The sequence below is a fragment of the Budorcas taxicolor genome, chromosome 1 (genome assembly GCF_023091745.1).
Source record: "Budorcas taxicolor isolate Tak-1 chromosome 1, Takin1.1, whole genome shotgun sequence".
In the NCBI taxonomy this organism is placed as follows: domain Eukaryota; kingdom Metazoa; phylum Chordata; class Mammalia; order Artiodactyla; family Bovidae; genus Budorcas; species Budorcas taxicolor.
Genome location: NC_068910.1, coordinates 144,462,960 through 144,483,630, shown reverse-complemented (window position 1 = coordinate 144,483,630; position 20,671 = coordinate 144,462,960). Strand labels below are relative to the sequence as shown.

The 20,671-nt window shown below is 44.5% G+C and overlaps 1 protein-coding gene across 1 annotated transcript in view; it reads right to left on the bottom strand.

Moving 5' to 3' along the window:
* MASP1 (MBL associated serine protease 1) overlaps positions 1–20,442 on the bottom strand; it is a 51,092-nt gene extending 30,650 nt beyond the window's left edge. The window contains exons 1-2 of the mRNA XM_052640173.1: positions 20,337–20,442; positions 13,999–14,230 (exon numbers count right to left, since the gene is read on the bottom strand). Of these exons, the coding sequence (XP_052496133.1) occupies positions 13,999–14,230; positions 20,337–20,341 (237 nt within the window). The 5' untranslated portion in view covers positions 20,342–20,442. The remainder of the gene's footprint in view (positions 1–13,998; positions 14,231–20,336) is intronic.
* Between the last annotated feature and the right edge of the window lie 229 nt (positions 20,443–20,671).

Sequence of the window (20,671 nt, the reverse complement as noted above, 5' to 3'; positions counted from 1 at the left end):
CTTGTTTTCTGGTTCCACTCCTTCATTCCTAACCTCGCTGGAGCCAGCAACACAGACCTCTCTTTTTATGAGGTCCCAGATCACAGGTTAATGGGGTGGGAAGGGAACCGAGGGAGCCCTCGCCACACGGCCTCCTCATCTGACAGGTGGCACCTTAGGTCTCTTTAACTCTGCACTTTACAAGCTTCCTAATGGTCCTGAGAGGTGGGTGACATGGTGAAGATATTTTCCTAATTTTATATGAGCGGACCAAAGTAATTTAAAGGATCTCTGACAGCTTTCACCTGCAAGAGAATAATATTAAGTCCAGAAACCTTCCCCTTACTTTCCCGGGTTTCAAAGGATTTCTCTAGGTGTGTGAATTTAGGCCAGTGTTTCAGTGACAGCTCTGGACCCAGAACTCCTGATTCCAGGGACTGGGCCAGGGGCAACAGCCCAATGTTACTACTTTACTCAGCTGCCCAAACTGCAGTTAAAGATCATGAAAGTGAAAGTGAAAGTCACTCAGTCATGTCCGACTCTTTGTGAGCCCATGAGCTATACAGTTCATGGAATTCTCCAGGCTGGAATACTGGGGTGGATAACCTTTCCTTTCTCCAGGGGATCTTCCCAATCCAGGGATCAAACCCAGGTCTCCTGTACTACAGGCAGATTCTTTCCCAGCTGAGCCACCAGGGAAGCCCAAAGACCATGAGAAGGAGCAAATTAAAAGTACCAGATGCTAGACAAGAACTTGGGACTAAAAAAAAAAAAAAAAAAAGGAGATGTGTGTATGTGTTGCATTTCAGAAGTTCTTGAAAGCCACGTAAGTAAAAAGAGCACAGCTGGTGTGGTTAAGACTCAAGTTGGCCACATTTGAGAGGGGCTATAGGTTGTTGCTTCAGTCTTGACTGAGTAATTTGGCTATAAAATAATAATGATAATAATAATTAAAGTACTACTAGTAGTGCATGCTTAGTCCCTTAGTTGTGTCCATCTCTTCGCAACTTTGTGGACTGTAGCCCAACAGGTTCCTCTGTCTATGGGATTATCCCAGCAAGAATACTGGAGTGGGTTACCATTTCCTCCTCCAGAGGATTCTCCTGACCCGGGGATCAAACCCACATCTCCTATGTCTCCTGCTTTTCTAGGCAGATTCTTTACCTGCTGAGCTATTGGGGAAGCCCACTAGCAGTAATAGTGGTAGTAGGAATAGAAATAATCCACCCCCACTTTCCATGTGGAATTTCCAGTTGACAGGGCATTTTCAACCATCTTTAGGTAGTCTTGTAGTGAATGCACTTCAGGTAGACAGCAGTTTCTGAACCAGACCGGTGACATGAATCTCCAAGTTCACATAGCCTGGGAGTAGCCAGCCTAAGACAAAACCTAAATGTCCTGACATGAGTCAGCCCTGGTTCAATAACTGGAATCACAAGACCATAGCAGATCAGAGATAGAAAGGATATTAAAGGCTATCTTTTTCTTCTCTTAGATGAGGAAACTGAGCTCAAAGAAGTAAAGTACCTGGTTGAAAGTCACGTGGCCACATAATGGTGAAGCCACTGTCAAGGCCCAGCTCTATGGAGAGTCCCAGTAAAGTGTTTTTATATATTTGTTAGTTCAAGTAAGAACCTCTTAACTGAGCTGGGGGAATGCCCTAACCCTAGCAAGGTATGTCCTGTGCACATACAAATACTGGACATCAATACTGGACGCCACTGACAGTGTGAGGGCCTAGACCCGCTGGCAGGTCCTTGGAATCCTTGAATTCCACTGCTACCAGGAAGGATTGCCCATTTGCCAGGAGGGCCCTGGGCAGAAAAGGAGATGGTCTCCAGGCAGCAGAGCATGGGGAGAAGAAAGAGCTGGCTGGGGAGGAGCAACCTCCAGCGTGGGAAGCAGGCATCCCGCAGGTGGGAAACTGGTGGTGCCCGGCCTCTCAGTGTGGCAGGGCTGGGGGTGTGGGATGAAGCGTCTGGGAGTCATGGCTGGGAAGGGGGGCCAGGAAGGACTTTACCCTCATTGGCCTAGACTCTCCACACACCGCTTCTGTGACTTCAGAGACAGGCCTATTCACATGCAAATCTCCTTTGGGACTGGGAGGCTGAGCCCCAAGTGGTTCAGGGGCAGGAAAATAGCCTGGGGACAGGCAAAAACAAAGCCTTGTTGTGTTCTTCTGTGGCAGAGGCAGCCTGGCTCCGAGTCAGTCGCAGTCAGCACTGGGGTGAAAGCAGTGATTAAATAAGTGCCTAGCAGAGAGAAGGAATCTGCCGCGGGCCAGCGTCGCCAGGCACTTTCCAGGAATGTGTGAGCTGGTGTGTCCCTCTAATATCGCCTGGGACTCTGCCCTGCACCGCCTGAAAGTGCATCCTCAAATCTTCGCAGGGAAAATTCTAAGGTCCCTGGAATAGGGGCCTAATGACCTGGGTTCTGGCCACCACCCTACCACTCATATGTGTTATTTCAGCCTCTCCCCAGCACGTGTATCAACCTATAGGGACCAGCTGTCACTTCTCAGGGATTTTTGCTATGCTTTTGTTAGGCACAGCCATTATGAAAGATTCAGTTTTATAAACTTACAGTTAAATAAATTATATTAAAAAGAAATAAATTATGTAAAAACTCATCACCTCCTAACAATTCTAAAATTTTACCATTATCTCTGCAGTTGAGTTTACTAACTTCTAGAATATTGGAGTGATGAAGAGCGGGCTCCTGTCTGCCCTCCTAGTCCCCGCCCCCCGTCCAGATCCAGTTGCTGATTATGATAAGTACACTACTGGGTTCTGGCTCAGTTTTACAAACATACTAGGTGGAACTTCCTTCTATCCTCTAAGAGTCAGGAGGTCAAATGACACATGGGCAGAAAAGCAGCTAGTAAAGTCTGCCATTGCCTGTGAGCATTCAGCAGGGCCTTTATTTCCCAGGCCCCGTGGCAATCCAGCTCCCATCTATACCTCTGTCTTCATCTTCTACCCCTCTCCCTTGTGCTCCAGCCACACAACCTTCCTTGAAAGTGAAAGTCACTCAGTTGTGTCCAACTCTCTGAAAGCCCATGGACTATATAGTCCATGGAATTCTCCAGGCCAGAATACTGGAGTGGGTAGCCTTTCCTTTCTCTGGGGGATCTTCCCAACCCAGGGATCGAACCCAGGTCTCCCACATTGCAGGAGGATTCTTTAGCAGCTGAGCCACAAGGGAAGCCCAAGAATACTGGAGTGGGTAGCCTATTCCTTCTCCAGTGGATCTTCCTGACTCAGGAATAGAACTGGGCTCTCCTGCATTGCAGGCAGATTCTTTACCAACTGAGATATCAGGGAAGCCAGCCTTCCTTGCCATTCTTCAAATACACTAGGCATTTTCCCTCTAAAGTCTTGGCTGTTCTCTGGTTGACAGCTTTTCCCTGAAAGCCACATGGCCGACTTCCTCAGTCTCTTCATCTTTACTCAAATGTCACCCTTTGATCTAAGACTGCCTTGACCAACACATTTCAGTCGTAACACCCACACTTCTTTACTCTGCTCTATTTCATTTCTTTGCCTATTACCTTACTGGTGGTGGTGGTGGTTTAATTGCTAATTAAGGTCCAACTCTTCCTGACCCCACGGACTATAGCCCACCAGGCTCCTCTGTCCATGGAATTTCCCAGGCAAGAATATTAGAGTTGGGTTGCCATTTCCTTTTCCATATCTTACTACTCATTATATAATTAGCTTTGAATTTTGTTTAGTGTTTATTGTCTGTTCCCCCCAGTGTAATGTAAGCAGTGCCAATAAACTTTTCTGTCTTAATTACTGCTATACTCCAAGTGCTAGTAAATGGTAGGCATTCAATGAAGATTTATTGAATAAATGAATACTTCCCATTCCCTTCTTCTTGTATGAGCACACCAAAGTAAATTCACGCTCTGCTTTATACTAAGGTGTGTCTGAGAGCAGCCTGTGTACACTTACGCCCACAGATTTGCACACCAGGGCACTCCAGAGCATTCCACCTCACTCTTGCGCACATTCTCTGCCTCAGAGCTGGGACCGTCCTCCTGTTTTTCATCACTCCCAAGGCTGTGCTGCTTGCATCTCCTGCATAAAATAAGCCTTTATCACACAGTTTCTGAAGCTCATTTTCACTTCTTGATTGTTCTGAATCAACTAGAATGGATTTGGGAACCGGGTATCTCTGGAGTGGAGGAATTCCACTAGGGAATACCATTGAAATTCATGAGAAATATTTGCTCATTCTTCTTTTCCTTCAGAAGCAAGGCTTCCTGTCTACTCCCAGAGAATGAGCAGAGCTGCATCATAGTTGAAGGTCGAGGGCATGTTCAGAGTAAACACAGAGCACTGTACAGAAATTAGGAGCTGGGGGTCAGAGGACTCAGTCTTGGAGCAGGGCCATGGGAGAGACTTATCTCAATTATGCAGCAGGATGCAGACTGACCCAGCGAGGCTTGGGAAAGGAGAATCAGGACTGGAAGGACTGGGAGAGGCGAGCCAGTCCAATTTCCTCACTGAGCAGATGGAGAAACTGAGGCTGAGAACAGACAGGTGACTTGCCAATGTCTCAGCAGGAGTCAGTGGCTCACCTGTAAACCAGAGCCCTTTCCTTTATGCTCACCACCAGGAGACCCATGCTTTTTCCTGTTCTGCCCCCCACTACAAGAAACAAACACAGACACAGGCCCTGAGCTCATGAGGCTGACAGTCCATGCAATGACCTTGAGTTTACTATTAGAACTTGTGTACCACAAACAGATAAATCAAACACTTTCCATCCTTCATAGCACAGACTCCATTTCCTCTTATTTTTATAAAATATTTTTTTCCTCACAAAGCCAGGATAAGAGAAAAAATTCTTTAACAAAGCTATGACCAACCTAGATAGCATATTCAAAAGCAGAGACGTTACTTTGCCGACTAAGGTCCGTCTAGTCAAGGCTATGGTTTTTCCTGTGGTCATGTATGGATGTGAGAGTTGGACTGTGAAGGCTGAGTGCTGAAGAATTGATGCTTTTGAACTGTGGTGTTGGAGAAGACTGAGAGTCCCTTGGATTGCAAGGAGATCCAACCAGTCCATTCTGAAGGAGATCAACCCTGGGATTTCTTTGGAAGGAATGATGCTAAAGCTAAAACTCCAGTACTTTGGCCACCTCATGCAAAGAGTTGACTCATTGGAAAAGACTCTGATGCTGGGAGCGATTGGGGGCAGGAGAAGGGGACGACAGAGGATGAGATGGCTGGATGGCATCACTGACTCGATGGACGTGAGTCTGAGTGAACTCCTGGAGTTGGTGATGGACAGGGAGGCCTGGTGTGCTGTGATTCATGGGGTCTCAAAGAGTCGGACAGGACTGAGCGACTGAACTGAACTGAGACAACACAGGGGCCCTCAAGGTTCCACAGTTTTACACAATTTTACTAAATTTCTCTTATAACTCAGGAAGCATATACAAAATCCTGATACTCCGTTCAGGATAAAACCTGTTCTGAGAAGGGCCAAACAGAGAGACTCAATCTTAACTTGGGAGTAAGAAGACCAGGGATTGAGACCTGGCTTTGCTATGAAGTCCTAGACGAATGCACTTAAGCTCTTGATGCTCAGCGTCCTTTCCTGTAAATTAGGTGTAATAATTCTGACTCTCCCTAGTCCATGAGCATCAAAGAAGGTAACAGATTAGAAAGTGCTGTGAAATGAAAATATCTCCTGCCATAACAATAAACAGGAAATATCATAGCCATTGTTGATTTCTGGCCTCCGAATGTGAATGAGGGCTCCCAAAACTGGCATCCAACAGATGCTGTCAACCCTCTACCATGATTGCTAAGGAGCTGGGGGAATGCAAGAAGCAGCCATCTGCCACTCTTTAAGGTGAACAACAAAACAGGGCTTGTGCTGCCCACACCCCGCACCCCGCCCCCCGCCCCCGCCAGAGCAGAGGTGCATATGAAGGGAACAAATTCACTGAGCCCAGAAGCTTGTATCTTCCCAGACACAGAACACTGAATTCCTTAGCTTGAAATCTGATCTTTGATGTTCAGATTGTCTGCTCCGTTTGTTGCAAACCAGTAGATAGTTGGACTCCCTCTCTGTCCTCCTTGGAACAGTTTTCTCAGAGCTACTGGGGCTTGGAGTCCTAAACATTCCCACCAAAGAAAACAGCTCTCTACTTTCAGGTTGTAACTATATTTTTTAGTTGACATTGCCATACACTTGTGTCACTACAAGGTGAACACACAACAGAAATAAACAGCCTCTTGCATTTGATCAGTCCATTCAAGGTACTTTCCCATAATTGAGAAACTCAGTGACTTGAGCAAGGTCATAGGCAACCAGTTAGTGCTAGAGGAGATGAGGAAGCTGACACTCACTGAGCATCCAGTAATATCAGCTGGCGCTTCAGTACTCACACCCTTGCCATCATCACCACTGAAATAATACTTACTGAGCTCATTCCATAGGCACTGGACACATGCAGATACAACATTTGCCTCACTTGGCATTCACAATAATAAGCCCAGGAGACAGGCATTATTGTTATGCCTATTTTTCCATAAGTAGTGGAGATAGGACCTGACTCTAGGTCTAGACCCTAATCTCCAAACCATTGAAAATGTTTGCCTTTTCACAGTATTGATTCCACTCACAGCTATCATTTCACTGAAATCCTCATATAACCTTCGAGGAAGGTACTGTATTATTGTCTTTTATTTTATTTTTTTTTTTGGTATAATCACAAAACCAGTGCTTAGGGAGATCAAGGCATTTAGGGAATTGTTATATAGAAACTGTTAAATTCCTATTTATCCTTCAAGACTTATCTCAAACATCAACCATTTCCAAAGCCTTTTTTGAAGCTCCAGAAATGACCACTTTACAGCATATATACTGCCTCACACTCTTGTGTTCCTCTTCCCAGCTTTAGCTTATTCATTATATACTTGTCTCATGATATACTATTGTGAGTTTCCTGTAGGGCAGGTACTGTTTTACTCATCTTCATGGGCCCTGTCCTTGGTGCAGTGTCCAACTTACAGTAGGATTTCAATAGAATTCTTGGACTTCATTCCATAGACAGTGGGGAGCCATTGAAAGGTTCTGAGGATGGCACAATCAAAGCATGTTCAAGAACGTCTCTCTGGACATGTGTACCGGCGGATCGGACGGGGAGAGACTGACCGCTGGCAGACATTTAGGAGGCTGTTATAATAAACTAGGTGAGAACAACAAGAATTGGAACTAAGGGGCTAAAGTGAAGACAATGGGAAAAAAATGTTGAAAATATCAAGAATATAAGATTAAGAGGAGAAAAAATGGTGTTACATCATAAGAGCATTTAACAGTTGCCAGTTGAGTTGTATGCATTCAACAGGAGAAGGAAAAAGAGAGAAAGAGAATGAAAGCCAAATGTGGGTTTTTAATCTCCTTTTCCAATGAACAGATGCCATGAAGTGAACTTGAAAATAGGATGTGTGAATCTGCTGTTCCCTTGGTGGTTCTGATTTCTGAGTACCTTTTGCAGTAAGTATAGCTCCAGGGCTCCTTTCTCAGCACAAATCAGTTACTTCACCTGATGCTCAATTAAAGGAACCATAATTAGTTGCATTTCTGAAAAAAAGTCTCTTCTGGACATTCTAAATGACAGTGGCCTAGTGTATTTAAGAGATTAAGTTTGATTATAGACAACACTTGCCTTCAGTTCAGTTCAGTCACTCAGTTGTGCCCGACTCTTTGCGACCCCATGAACTGCAGCATGCCAGGCCTCTCTGTCCATCACCAAGTCCAGGAGCTTACCCAAACTCATGTCCATTGAGTCGGTGATGCCATCCAACCATCTCATCCTCTGTCATCCCCTTCTCCTCCTGCCCTCAATCTTTCCTGGCATCAGGGTCTTTTCAAATGAGTCAGCTCTTCGTATTAGGTGGCCAAAGTATTGGAGTTTCAGTTTCAGCATCAGTCCTTCCAATGAATCATTCAGGACTGATTTCCTTTAGGATGGACTGGTTGGATCTCCTTGCAGTCCAAGGGACTCTCAAGAGTCTTCTCCAACACCACAGTTCAAAAGCATCAATTCTTCGACGCTCAACTTTCTTTATAGTCCAACTCTCACATCCATACAACACTTGCATTACATTACACGTAAAAGCCTAAGCATCCATATGATGGGGGATTTCACTGTGACTTAATATTTTTAAAGGAAAAAAGACTGAATGTTTTGAGATATAAATTCTGGTCCCAGTGTGACCTTGGCCCAAGAATTGCCCTTCACTGGGCTTCAGCGTGATGATCATGAAGTTGAACCATGATTCCTGGGGTCTTTGATACATAGAATATCAGGGCTAGATGAGCCTTAGAGATCATGTGGCTCAACTCCCTGTTTGTGAGAGAGGAATCCCTTGCCCAGGGTCTCTTAGTTATAGAGAATGGCCACAAGAATCCAGGCCTCCTGTTGCCTGGCCAATGTCTGTGCTCTGCCCCTCGCCTGCGGCATTAACCAGATGTGACTCCTACGCCTGTCTGTGCACTGCAGGAGTCCATACATTGCAGCCGCATTCCAAGGAGGCAAATACTTTCGTGCAGATGCTCATGAGCCTTGAAGACCAAGGACTGCAGGAGATTAGTCTGGAGAGGAATTTTCATAAAGTGTGAGTATCTGGACCACAGTCTTGGGGTCCTGCTCTTCTTCAAGCTGCTGATGTGCAGTGTCAGCAATTCCGTCATCATGACCCTGATGGGCCAGGATGGGAAGGGCAGGCTGTGGAACTGTGGCTGGGCAGAAAGGATTCCTGTGAACTGGAGGGTCCTTTAAACCCACTCCCAGGCTTGCCAGGGGAATTCAGTCACAGAGTGAAAGATCCTCAGGACAGGAGTATTATTTCACTGGAAGGAAATGTGTGATATGCAAAGTTCCTTGGGAAAAAAAAAAACCAGCACTAGAATGATATATTTACAAGTTCTCTTTAAATGACGTGTCACTAAGGCAACTCCAGCAGACTATGGTCTCTTACCGGAGTGCTGGAACTTGGAGAAGTGGCTGTTGTACCATATTATTACTATTTTCTGGCATTCTCCTACCTACGATAATGAGGATTTAGTGAGGTCATCTGGAAAGCCCTGGAAAGGAGACTTAAGATTAAAAGTCTGGAATTTTAGGGAACTTAGGGATCATCTCATCTCACTCTTCATGGAACAAATGAAAGAACAAAATTTTGTAAAGGGATATTGACTTATCTAAGGGTGATAAAGCCAGCATGCTCATGCTTCATTCAGACGAGAAGGGAAGAGCCTCTTTCTCATTCATAGCCAGAAAACCCACATATCCTGGGGGTAGAGGGTTAGGGAGAGTATGCAATTTGAAAAATTCAGTGGGTTTCAACTATATGTGGAAGACTTCTGGGTTTGAAATTTCTGAGTTCTCAGATGGAAATACTAGTCTTGTACCTGAATTGAGAACTTAGGGAGTATTTAAGCTGTAATTGGGGCTTCCCAGTTGGGCTTCCCTGATAGGTCAATTGGTAAAGAATCCACCTGCAATGCAGGAGACCCTGGTTCAGTTCCTGAGTCGGGAAGATCCACTGGAGAAGGGATGAGCTACCCACTCTAGTATTCTTGGACTTCCCTTGTGGCTCAGCTGGTAAAGAATCTACTCACAATACGGGAGACCTGAGTCTAATCCCTGGGTTGGAAAGATCCCCTGGAGAAGGGAAAGGCTACCCACTCCAGTATTCTGGCCTGGAGAATTCCATGGACTGTATAGTTGATGAGGTCTCAAAGAGTCGGACACGACTGAGCGACCTTCGCTTTCACTTTCAGGTAGTGCTAGTCGTAGAGAACCTGCCTGCTAGTGCAGGAGATGTAAGAGACAAGGGTTCAATCCCTGAGTTGGGAAGATCCCCTAGAGGAGGGCAGGGCAACCCACTCCAGTATTCTTGCCTGGGAAATCCCATGGACAGAAGTGCCTGGAGAGCTACAATCCATAGAGTTGCAAAGAGTCTGATACAACTGAAGCAATCTAGCATGTGCCCACGCATGCACACAAACTGTAATTCCTACAAGCTGTGACCTTCAGGGGGACCAAGGAGACTAAATGACCAGAGTGAGCTTCTGAGCCACCTTCAGCCCCAACAGCCCCACTTCTGTTTCCTGAATCAGGACTACTAGAAGATTTCTAAGGAGAAAAACGTCCACTGGGGAGAAAGTATTTGAAAAACAATAACAACAATGTGGGTCTAAGTGGGTCTCCAGTGGCCCTCTGCAGTCTAACATTCCATAAGTTCTTGAGTCTAGGAGGGGAACTCTGCCAGGGGTGTGTGAGCAAGGGCACTGGGCCTGTCTCCATGTGAGCATCAGTTGACAGCCGATCGGGGTGCAGTGTCCTGTGAAGAAAGGCCTACTCAGGCCCCATGGCTGCTAAAACCTCTGAAGAGGGGCCAGTGATGGTGCTGGACAGCTTTCTGGAAGGAAGTGAGCTGTGCAAGCCCGAGGAAAGAAATACCTCTCTGTCTAATATGTTAATCTCTTCTAAAGAAATTGGGAAACTGTCGGGCACTTCAGATAGGTGGCTCAAACTCTGTGTTGTCTCACCTAGACTGATTCTTTGCTATGCTCAGAGGTCTAATTTTGGAGCAGAGAGTGCTAAAAGATTGTCTTGTCCACTCCAGATCATTTGGGAGTTAGTGGCAGATCTGGGGCCAGGACAGGAAGTTCCCAAACTCCAGGCAAGGACCCAGAGCATGCTGCCCTTCCAGAGGGCCTAGTCCCATCTCCCTGAATTTTCAGGAAGGTGCCATATCACCCTGGATAGAAATCATCAATTAACCTCCAAAATATTCTCCAGCCAGAAAAGCCAAGCTTTGGGTATAAATGTACTCCAGTGTCCCTAAGTCAGGGTCAGAAGAGGTCTTCATATTCTACTGTGGCCCTTGAAAAGTACAGTGTGTGTGTGTGTATGTGTGTGTGTGTGTTTCCATTACAAAATAGCCAATGTCAAATCCTTAATCTATCTTGTCAGGAGAATCCACTTATTTGGGAGCAAAGGAATGGGTTACGTCCTCTAGTGTGTGTTTATCATCTTGGTGATGGAGTCCTGGGCCGTGCTGTGCTTAGTCACTCACTTGTGTTCTACTCTTTGCGACCCCATGGACTATAGGCCACCAGGCTCCTCTGTCCATGGGGATTCTCCAGGCAAGAATACTGGAATGTGTTGCCATGCCCTCCTCCAGGGGGTTTTCCCAATCCAGAGATCGAACCCAGGCCTCCTGTACTAAAGGCAGATGCTTTACCAGCTGAGCCACCAGGAAAGCCCCAAAGGTGTCCTAATAAGGTCAGACTTGATCTCTGTCTCAATAAGGGCAAAACTTGTTAGAAAAAAAAAAATTGCAAATGAATTGAGAGTGAATTCTTGCAGTGGAGGGATGGGAAATAATGAAAAAAAGTCATTGTCACAGCTAAAGAAAAAGAAAATTGCCATTTCTGTGATCTTGAGGCCTCAACTACTAATAAAGGCAAATGTTTCCACTGGCAAAATTTCTAGATGTTTGACATGTTTGAAAGTAGATAAAAAGCAGTTAGGAAGTTCACATCTAGCCTTGTCTAAATCAATGGAATTTACTCTCGTATTAAGCCAATGTTTGGTCATTTTCCTTCTGCTAAGTTCGCTCTCCAACCTAAATATCAGAGAATACAATGGTGGTACAGCCAGCATTAGCTAGGGGAATGGGCTGGGGGATTCTGCTAACCAAATGCCCCTTACCCATAGTACATCTGGGATCCTGGAGTTTGGTTCTTCCAGAGGCTAGATTATATCTTAGAAGACATAACTATCCTGTTTGTTAGAAATTTCAGTTTACTATGACGAACACTTAGGGCCTTGGTGAATATTCCCTGTTTGATCCTTGTGACTCTGAGAAGTTGGCTCCATTTGTAATGGATTTATAGAAGCTGTATTCGGTCTAGATTACCAAGCCACATCATCTCTGAGAGCAGATAGTTTCAACATTTCTCATTCTTTCTCTGTCAATCTTTTATCATCATTACTCTTTTCCACCTGGTGCAATGGCTCTTTTTCTAGGATCAGCTCTTTTGCTAATGGACTAGATTTCTGGGTCCTTAAATTCTCACGGTTCCTAGCACAGGACGTTCAAAGATGGGCAGCAGGACAGAGAGAGCAGTGGTTCTCACATGTGGAGTTTTTGCTCCTCTGGGGCTATTGATAACTACTGGAGGCATTTTTGGTTGTCACAACTGGAGTGCGAGTGCTATTGACATCCAGTAAGTGAAGCCAGGGATGCTGCTAAAAATCCTATAATTTGCAGAGCAGCTTTCTTCGGCAAATACTTATCTGGCTCAAAATGTCAATAGTGCTAAAATTGAAAAACTGTGGCATGGAGGACCAATTTTAGAAAGTTTTCAGTCACAGAAAACTTGCTTTAAATGGGATACTTGATGCATATCCAACATATGTAATCAGCAACACTCACCATTCAAAATGAGTTAATCAGGGTAGGAGTTCACAGCCCCAGTTACCAGGCTTCCCCGGCCCCCACCCCAGTGCTCTTGTCAGCCTCTGCAGTATCCTAGGGCTCAGTGGAGTACAGCTTGTGAGCAGTTTGGCAGAGCCAAAAGAAAGAAGTATTGAAAGTCATAAGACATGGATTTGGAATCTTGATCCATCATTTACTAGCTGTACAATCTTGGATGAGTTGCTTCACCTTCTTGGGGTTGTGTCTTTGCCTGTAAATGGGACAGTAATACCTATCTCATAGGATTGTTTTAAAGGTTGAATGAGATTATAAGTGTAAGCATCTTGCCAACTCACTTCTTTGCTGGGGAAGTGAGCAGAGTGGTATTAACATCCTGGTTAATACAAGGTTAATTCTTACTGAATTATGGCTGTACAAAAATGAAACTATACTAATACCAAAAATATAGGAAGTCTATGCTCAGTTCAGTTCAATTCAGTTCAGTCGCTCAGTCGTGTCCGACTCTTTGTGACCCCATGAATCGCAGCACGCCAGGCCTCCCTGTCCATCACCAACTCCCGGAGTTCACTCAGACTCGTGTCCATAGAGTCAGTGATGCCATCCAGCCATCTCATCCTCTGTTGTCCCCTTCTTCTCCTGCCCCCAATCCCTCCCAGCATCAGAGTCTTTTCCAATGAGTCAACTCTTCGCATGAGGTGGCCAAAGTACTGGAGTTTCAGCTTTAGTGGTTTAATAAGAGCTTTTTCCAGGAAGCCAGAGAGAGGTTATAAGTAGGTTCTAAGCTAGGTCTTCACCTCTTTTTGAACCAGATACAACTGTAATACATGTCATCTCTCAGAAGTACTTTGACCTGTTTTAGCTCCACTTTTAAAAGAGAACAGCTTCATATCTATGGCATTGCTGTGGGTACTTTCTAAATTCTGAGAAATTGTTTGATGCTGTAATCATTTCCTGCTCCTCTTCCCTTTGTTTTTTATATCCATCGTCACTTCCATCTTCTGTTGCCTATACTCTTTGTTGATAAAATCTAAACTCTTTAGCATTACATTCAAAGCCCTTCAGGATCTCACTCCAATCAACCTTCCAACCTCACCTCTTATTTCCCCTGTGACATACTCTATACTTCTCATTATCTTGATCATTACCTAGAGAACTGGACAATGCTTTCTAATGCCTCAGCTTTGGATATAATGATAGCTTACTCTGGAGTCTCTTTAGCTTGTTGAACTAAAGGTGACATTGGAGCAGAGGTTAGCAGAAATGTTAGACTTTGAGAACAGAAAGGAAAAGGGAAGGCTGTATTTGAGTAACACTTTGCCAATTTCATCTTCCCTTAAGATCTTTTCTAGGTCTTCCTACTCAACCTGCTCCTAGTGTACCACCCGCAACCTTCATTTATCATGCTATGATATTGTATGTCTCCCTCACTGGACTGCCAGCCTGGGGGGCAAACACAGCATCTAATTCATCTAGGTTCCTCTAACTCCCAGCAGATCCTCCAGTAGAGAACCTGCCACGGTAAGGGAATGTCAGATCTCACCTTCACATAGTCGTATTCACAAAGGTAGGAAGATTCCAAGTTGAAGTGCATGAAGTAAAGCTTGATTCGAAATCCCTCAGGGACAGTGATATTCCAAGTCACCTCTGAATCACTTGGATAGGCGTCCGGATAGCCAGGAGACTGGATCTGGCCAAACATATTGTTAAGCTCCACAATGTGGGCTGAGGCCTTCAACAAGGAGAAGCACAGCGCATGAGAGAGAAGGAGCCACCTGAAAGACAGGAATGGATTCACGCACACTCAGATAGCGGTCCTTGTCGTTTAACTACATCAACAGCCAGGAGGCCAAGTTTGCAGCATACCACTGACTTGCTGTAATTATTTTTCCCTTATGGGCCTTGCTTATCCACTGTATAATACTGAAGGATAGTAACTTGATTTCTAAGGTTACTCCCAGTTGTGCTCTTTTAAAGATTCAATAATAGTATTAAACTTTCCCAGAAAATATCATGTTTGGGACTCTGAGACATATTGCTATTTGGTTTAAAATATAAATTTCATAGTTAAGTAAAAGCTGATATAATTTCTTCAGCTCAGCTTATTTTAAGAATCATAAACTTTTGATTCAGTTTCCTGGAAAGTAAGTAATAGTAAGATGGAAATATTGAGATAAGGCTTGTACTCAATGATGGGATCTGCAGTACCTTAAACAAATTTAACAAAATTAATCAAGAAATATAAAATTTTGAATTAAGAAGAAATTACCAAAACAAGTTGTTTTCCCCCCTTTTTGACAAGTGTTCTTATAAAAGGATAAAAACTTACAATCTATTTCCAGTTGTAGGAATCCAAGATATTAGACTGTTAAGAGTTGCATAAGGGGCATGGGAAATTCAACTAAAACTTACAGAACACACCCAAGTGGCTGATGCAATAGAGGCAGAATGTCCAAGGCTTGCCAAAAACCTAATGGTCAATGTACAGTACAACCAAGGCATCCAATAGACTGTTCCCCTGCAAGACTCAAAGACCTTGAACTCAAACATCTCAAACCTGGCTCATCAATTTCTCCCCTAAATCTTATGCTGATTCCTATGTTTTGGAAACCCTTCTGTTTCTCCTCAGTCAATTAATTTAAATGTTCTTATCCGGACTATTGCTACTGAATCCTAACTGATTTCCTTGGCCCCCATTTCATACCATTTAGCAATCTTCTGCCAAATTTGATTTTCTAAAACACAGACGTGTCCATGTGGCTTCACTGTGCCTGCAGGGCAAAGCATCTGCTACTGGGCTGGCTGATGAGCCCTTTTTGATCTAGCGCTGATTTGCTTCATCTCATACCAGCCTGAGGCAGATCATTCTGGAAGCATGCCACACCCATCCAGGCCTCAACTCCATCACACATGCCCCACTCATTCCTCACCTGGTCATCTCATTTATCCTCCACCTTCCAGCTCAAAGCTTCCCAGGATACCATGGAATATCCTTCACTCCAGATTGCAGCTCCCTGTACATGCTTCCAATTAGAGCAATGCTTTAGGCACAGCCCTGAAGTTAGGTGTATTTGGGTTCAAATCCCAGTTCACTTCCTTACTGGCTGTGAAATCTTGGGGAATTAGTCTCTGAATTCAGGTTTCCTCATATGTAAAGTGAAGATTATAGTCTTTAATTTACACAGCTCACATGAATATTAAGGATGATGTATGTAAAGGGCCCAATATAAAGCCTGGTTTATAATAGATGATGAATGAATGAATGAGGTAAAGCACGAATGTGGGGCCAGAGCGTTATTAATATATAGTCTAAAAAGTAAGTTCTGGGGAATTATACCAGCATTTTAACATTAATAGTTAGAATTTGGCTAATTGGAAAGTTGTTTCTCCCAACCTACCCCTCCCTGCTCAGTAAAAAGATGAATATATGTGCCTACATGCATATATATGAATTTTTGAGGGTATAAACACAATGAGATAACCACAATGAAATTATCTGTTTTATATAATATTTACATAAAAGGTAAATACATAAGTGCAAAAAGGCCTAGAAGGGTATCACTGGGGTATTAACGGAGAAGGCAATGGCACTCCACTCCATTACTCTTGCCTGGAAAATCCCATGGACAGAGGAGCCTGGTAGGCTGTAGTCTGTGGGGTCGCGAAGAGTTGGACATGACTGAGTGACTTCACTTTCACTTTTCACTTTCATGCATTGGAGAAGGAAATGGCAACCCACTCCAGTGTTCTTGCCTGGAGAATCCCAGGGATGGGGGAGCCTGGTGGGCTGCCGTCTCTGGGGTCGCACAGAGTCGGACACGACTGAAGTGACTTAGCAGCAGCAGGGGTATTAACAGTGGTTATCTCTGAAGTGGTAATATAAAATTACACTCAATAAAAATGAGTGCTTTCAATTTTACTTTTGTGTATGTAAAATGTTCAAATGTGTCTAGAAGGACCTTGTGCTATTTTTTCAATTAAGAAAAATGGAGGTAAATTTTTTCCCAAGGCCTCTACAATAGCAACACATGAGATGCAACTAAGGAAACAAAATTGTTTCATCCAGTTGCCAGGGTCAATATTTTTATAAGCCAATCTGTGGAGGAAGGGCCTCTAAGGCAGAGAGAAAGGCATGCTTGGGTTCCAGCTCTCTGATGAAGTAGTAGGAAAGGTAAGTTTGAAAACTCTGGCTTGCAGGGGTCAGGCAGCCCTACTTTGAAATGAGGAAATGTACTGATATTTCCAACCTGCGCTGGAAATTCTGGTTAAATGCCTCTTGAGCAGGGGAGGGCACTAGTCTTGGGTTGGAAGAGCAGGATTCCAGTCCAGACTTTTACTTCATTCATCTAACCCATCTTGGGGAAGTCATGTAAGGTCTCCCTCTCAACTTCTTCATTCATTCAGTGTCATAGTAATGACACCCCCCGAGGCAGCTGTCACAGTAAAGGAGGATTGCAGAGTAAGTACTTTGTCAACTGTCCAGCCCTAGTTAAACATTAGTTACTATTACCCCATCAGGCTGCTTCCCGAAAAGCAGGGGTTAGGAATGAGCTTTGGTTCCCAGACTGGACTTCCCTGCAATAGCAACAGATTATGCAAGGCTGAAAGGTCAGCTTTCTCCACTTCTGCTTTTTTCACACCACATGGAGGAGACCTTGAGCTTCCTGCTGCTAGTTCTGTCATGGGCTGGCCCAGGTGGATGGCTCCATCTATCCTCAGAGGCCTCAGACCACGTATAGTAGGCAACTGGTCAGCGTAGGAGGAAGGCCTGTGAAGCACTCTGTTCTATTTTGTTTGCATTTCAAAACAGTTTCAAACATATGAAACAAATCTCTCTTTTCACATAATAAGCCTGAGCATATGCTCACTTGCTTGCTTGCGGGGCTGCAAATCAAAGAATGTAAGTGGCGGCTTCCATTTCCCATCACGCTCTCTGAGTGTTTTTGGCTTCTTATCCACCAGGCACCGGCTGTACAAATTCTGACACCTGCTATCTATTCTCCGACTAATCAAAAAGTTTAGTTACGTTTGCTTGAAATGTCACAAGTAATATATAAAGCCGGGATTTCATAAGCAGCCCTACTGTAGGCGCAGGCTCTGAGGAATGCATAAAAAATGCCGGCATATAGCCATGGTTGTGGAACGAGTAGCACTTTCTATCCTTTCCATTCACTCTTCACTTCAGCCTACGCAACACCAAGACTGTTTTGGGATAGAAGAGTTGAAAAGGCTTGTGCAGATCTCTTTGACACTCTTGCTTGACAGAGGACAAAAAGGATACCCCAAGAGGTGACATGTCACGTCCAATGCCATATGGTGAGTTAGCTTCCACAGAAAACAGCAATAACAAAAGCTCACAGAGGAAGCTGGGTCCATGCCCATATCATGCCCAGGCATCTGGCCAAAGCAATTAATCCTGTGAAAAATAATTTTAAAAACCCATAGCTTTATGTGAAAATTAAAAAAAAAATTCTAATACAAAAGTTTTTAGTTTAATTGGTCAGATTTTTGTTTAATTGGTCTGGAGTGAGGCCTGGTCATTGGCATGTTTTAAAAAGTACTCTAAATTGTTCTAATGTGCAGCTAGGGTTGAGAGCTGCTGATGTACAATAATACACTTGGTTGAGAGTCTGGCACAATATTATAGAAAGAAGTCCTAAACTTGGAGCCCAAAGATCCAAATTTGGGTCTGGGCTTTTTCAAGATCATCAGTGTGGCTTTGGGCAAGTTGCTTAACTCTTTTATCCTCTTGTCTCCATAAACCCTTACCTCATCCAAAATCTGAAGACCAGATGCAAACAGTGACTATACAAGTGCTTTGCAAACTCTGAAGTGTTGTGTCTGTATGAGGCAAGACCTTTTAGAGACTTCTGCTGCTGCTGCTGCTAAGTTGTTTCAGTCGTGTCCAACTCTGTGTGACCCCATAGACGGCAGCCCATCAGGCTCCCCTGTCCCTGGGATTCTCCAGGCAAGAACACTGGAGTGGGTTGCCATTTCCTTAGAGACTTCTAGTGGAGCACTTTTCCAGGAGAAGTTTTGCTATTGAACAACTGAATTCAAATCAGCCAGCATTGATTGTATGCAATGAAATGATTGTATGTATGAAACATTATGCTAGGTACGAGGCATACAAAGGTGAACAAGCCACAGATCCTATTCCTTAAGGAACATCCAGTCTTGGAGGAGGTGGTGAACATTTCAGCATGATAATATTAAGAGAGATAACTCCCAAGGACACAGAAAGCACAAAGGGTAAGATGCTGACTCTGGGGAAGCTGAGCAGGGAAGAGGAGGTGATGTTTGAGCAAGCTTGAATGATCGAGTCTTGTAGAACAGCGGTCCCCAACCCGTGGGCTGGCCGAGGACTGGTACCAGTCTGCCGCCTGTTAGGAACCGGGCTGTGCAGCTGGAGGTGAGCAGTGGACCAGTGAGCAAAGCTTCATCTGTCACTCCCTGTAGCCTGCATTACTGCCTGAACCCCTCTCTCCTTCCCTCATCTCTGGAAAATTTTCTTACATGAAACTGGTCCCTGGTACTAAAAAGACTGGGGACCACTGCTCTAGAAATAGGGGAAATAAGAGAGCTGAGGGATGAGCAAATGCCAAGACAGAACTGATCATCGGCCCTATAGTTTGGTATGGCTGGGGTCCTGGGTGGCGGGGTGAAGACTTGAATAGTGGACAGATGAGTCAAATTGTCATTCCATGTAGATGGGCATAAATCTCATCTCTTTCAGGAGAAAGGAAAATGGAGTTAGACAGCAGGTTTAACATTACAATGAATTTAAAAAAGAACAGAGTGATTGGATTAACCTTAAAGAGCTGGTTATCTCTCTAAACCACAGGTAATCTGAGTTCAAAGAGTTAACACAGCCTGAAGCCCCTCATTGGCCCCAGACCCTGAAAAGTTGCTAGGTGACTGCAGAAGAGAAACAAATAGAAACCCCTTTCCAACTGAGAGTAAAATTAACGGGAAAAGAGGTGTTCAGAGACTTAACACGTCTCTGGAGTGTTCGTTTTTTCTTTTTTGTATTTTTAACAGTATTAGCACTTATAAGTAGTAGAAATAATTATGGTGGCTGGATTTTGACACTTAGAGAGGAAAACTTACAAGAAATGTCTGGTAACAAGCAGCTAGTAACTAAATATAGGCTGAGACATTGGAAATATTGAAGAGCTTGGAAACAATTGCAATTTAAAATCTTAGGTTCAGAATCAGGAAGACTTTTTTTTTTTTAATTTGAAATATCCCTTTAAGAGTCATTTGGTGCAATTCATAGCCTGATTCATGCTACTGGTGGCCTCTGATTTCAGTGAGAAATGCAGAAATTTATAGGGGACTGTAAAATGTGGACAGGTTTTTGCTTTTTTAAACTGAGGTTTAAACTAGCAAACTTCTGAAGGTTTAAGAAGCCACAGGGCTGAGCAATGGGAATCCGGTTTCTTTTCCGGTCAGAACAAATAAACACACAAACACATATTTAACTCACAGAGTGTTGGAAGAGAGAAACCAGTGCTCTTTTTAAAGGAGGAAAACAAAAACTCAACCTTGTAGGCAACAGGAGAAAAGTCACATTGGCCGGCAGGCAGCACCCTGCATTGGCAGAGGAGAAATCTGAGCTCCAGCGGCACCGGCGGCATTTGCACACAGCCACAGCCTCCCGTTTCAAGTTGCAAGTCTCTGGAGTCCCAGGCAAGGCCCCAGCCTGGCTCCCTTCTCAGAGCCCCGAGAACTGATGAAGAGCCCCTGCACCAACCATAGGACACGCAGGTGAGTCTGCCCAGAGACAAGGTCAGACCTTCCAGAGCTACTTGGCATCTGGTCCCTGAAAGCTGCCGCCCCCCTCTGCCCACCCATGCCCACTTCTGCCCTGGCACTCACCTCATTTTCCTGCCTTGAGTGCTCCTGGCTGCCTGGTCCCCTTGGCCTGACTCGTCTGCGAGCTCGTCCCCAGTGTGGTATCAGCCTTATCTTTGTTCTGAGGTCCCTGTGTGACTCTGGAATTGGCTGGCATTCTCCATTCAGGTCACGCCTTCCCCTGCCTGCAACAGATCCCCTCTCCCCCTCTCTCCCTCTGCCTTCTCTCTCTCTCTCCTCTGACTTGCTCTTACACACACTCAAGAGGGACCTGACAGAACAGAATCCGTCTTCTTCCTTACAAGATCTCCTCCTCCAGTTCCCTCTTTCATCCTGTACGGCTGCTTCCAGCTCCCGGG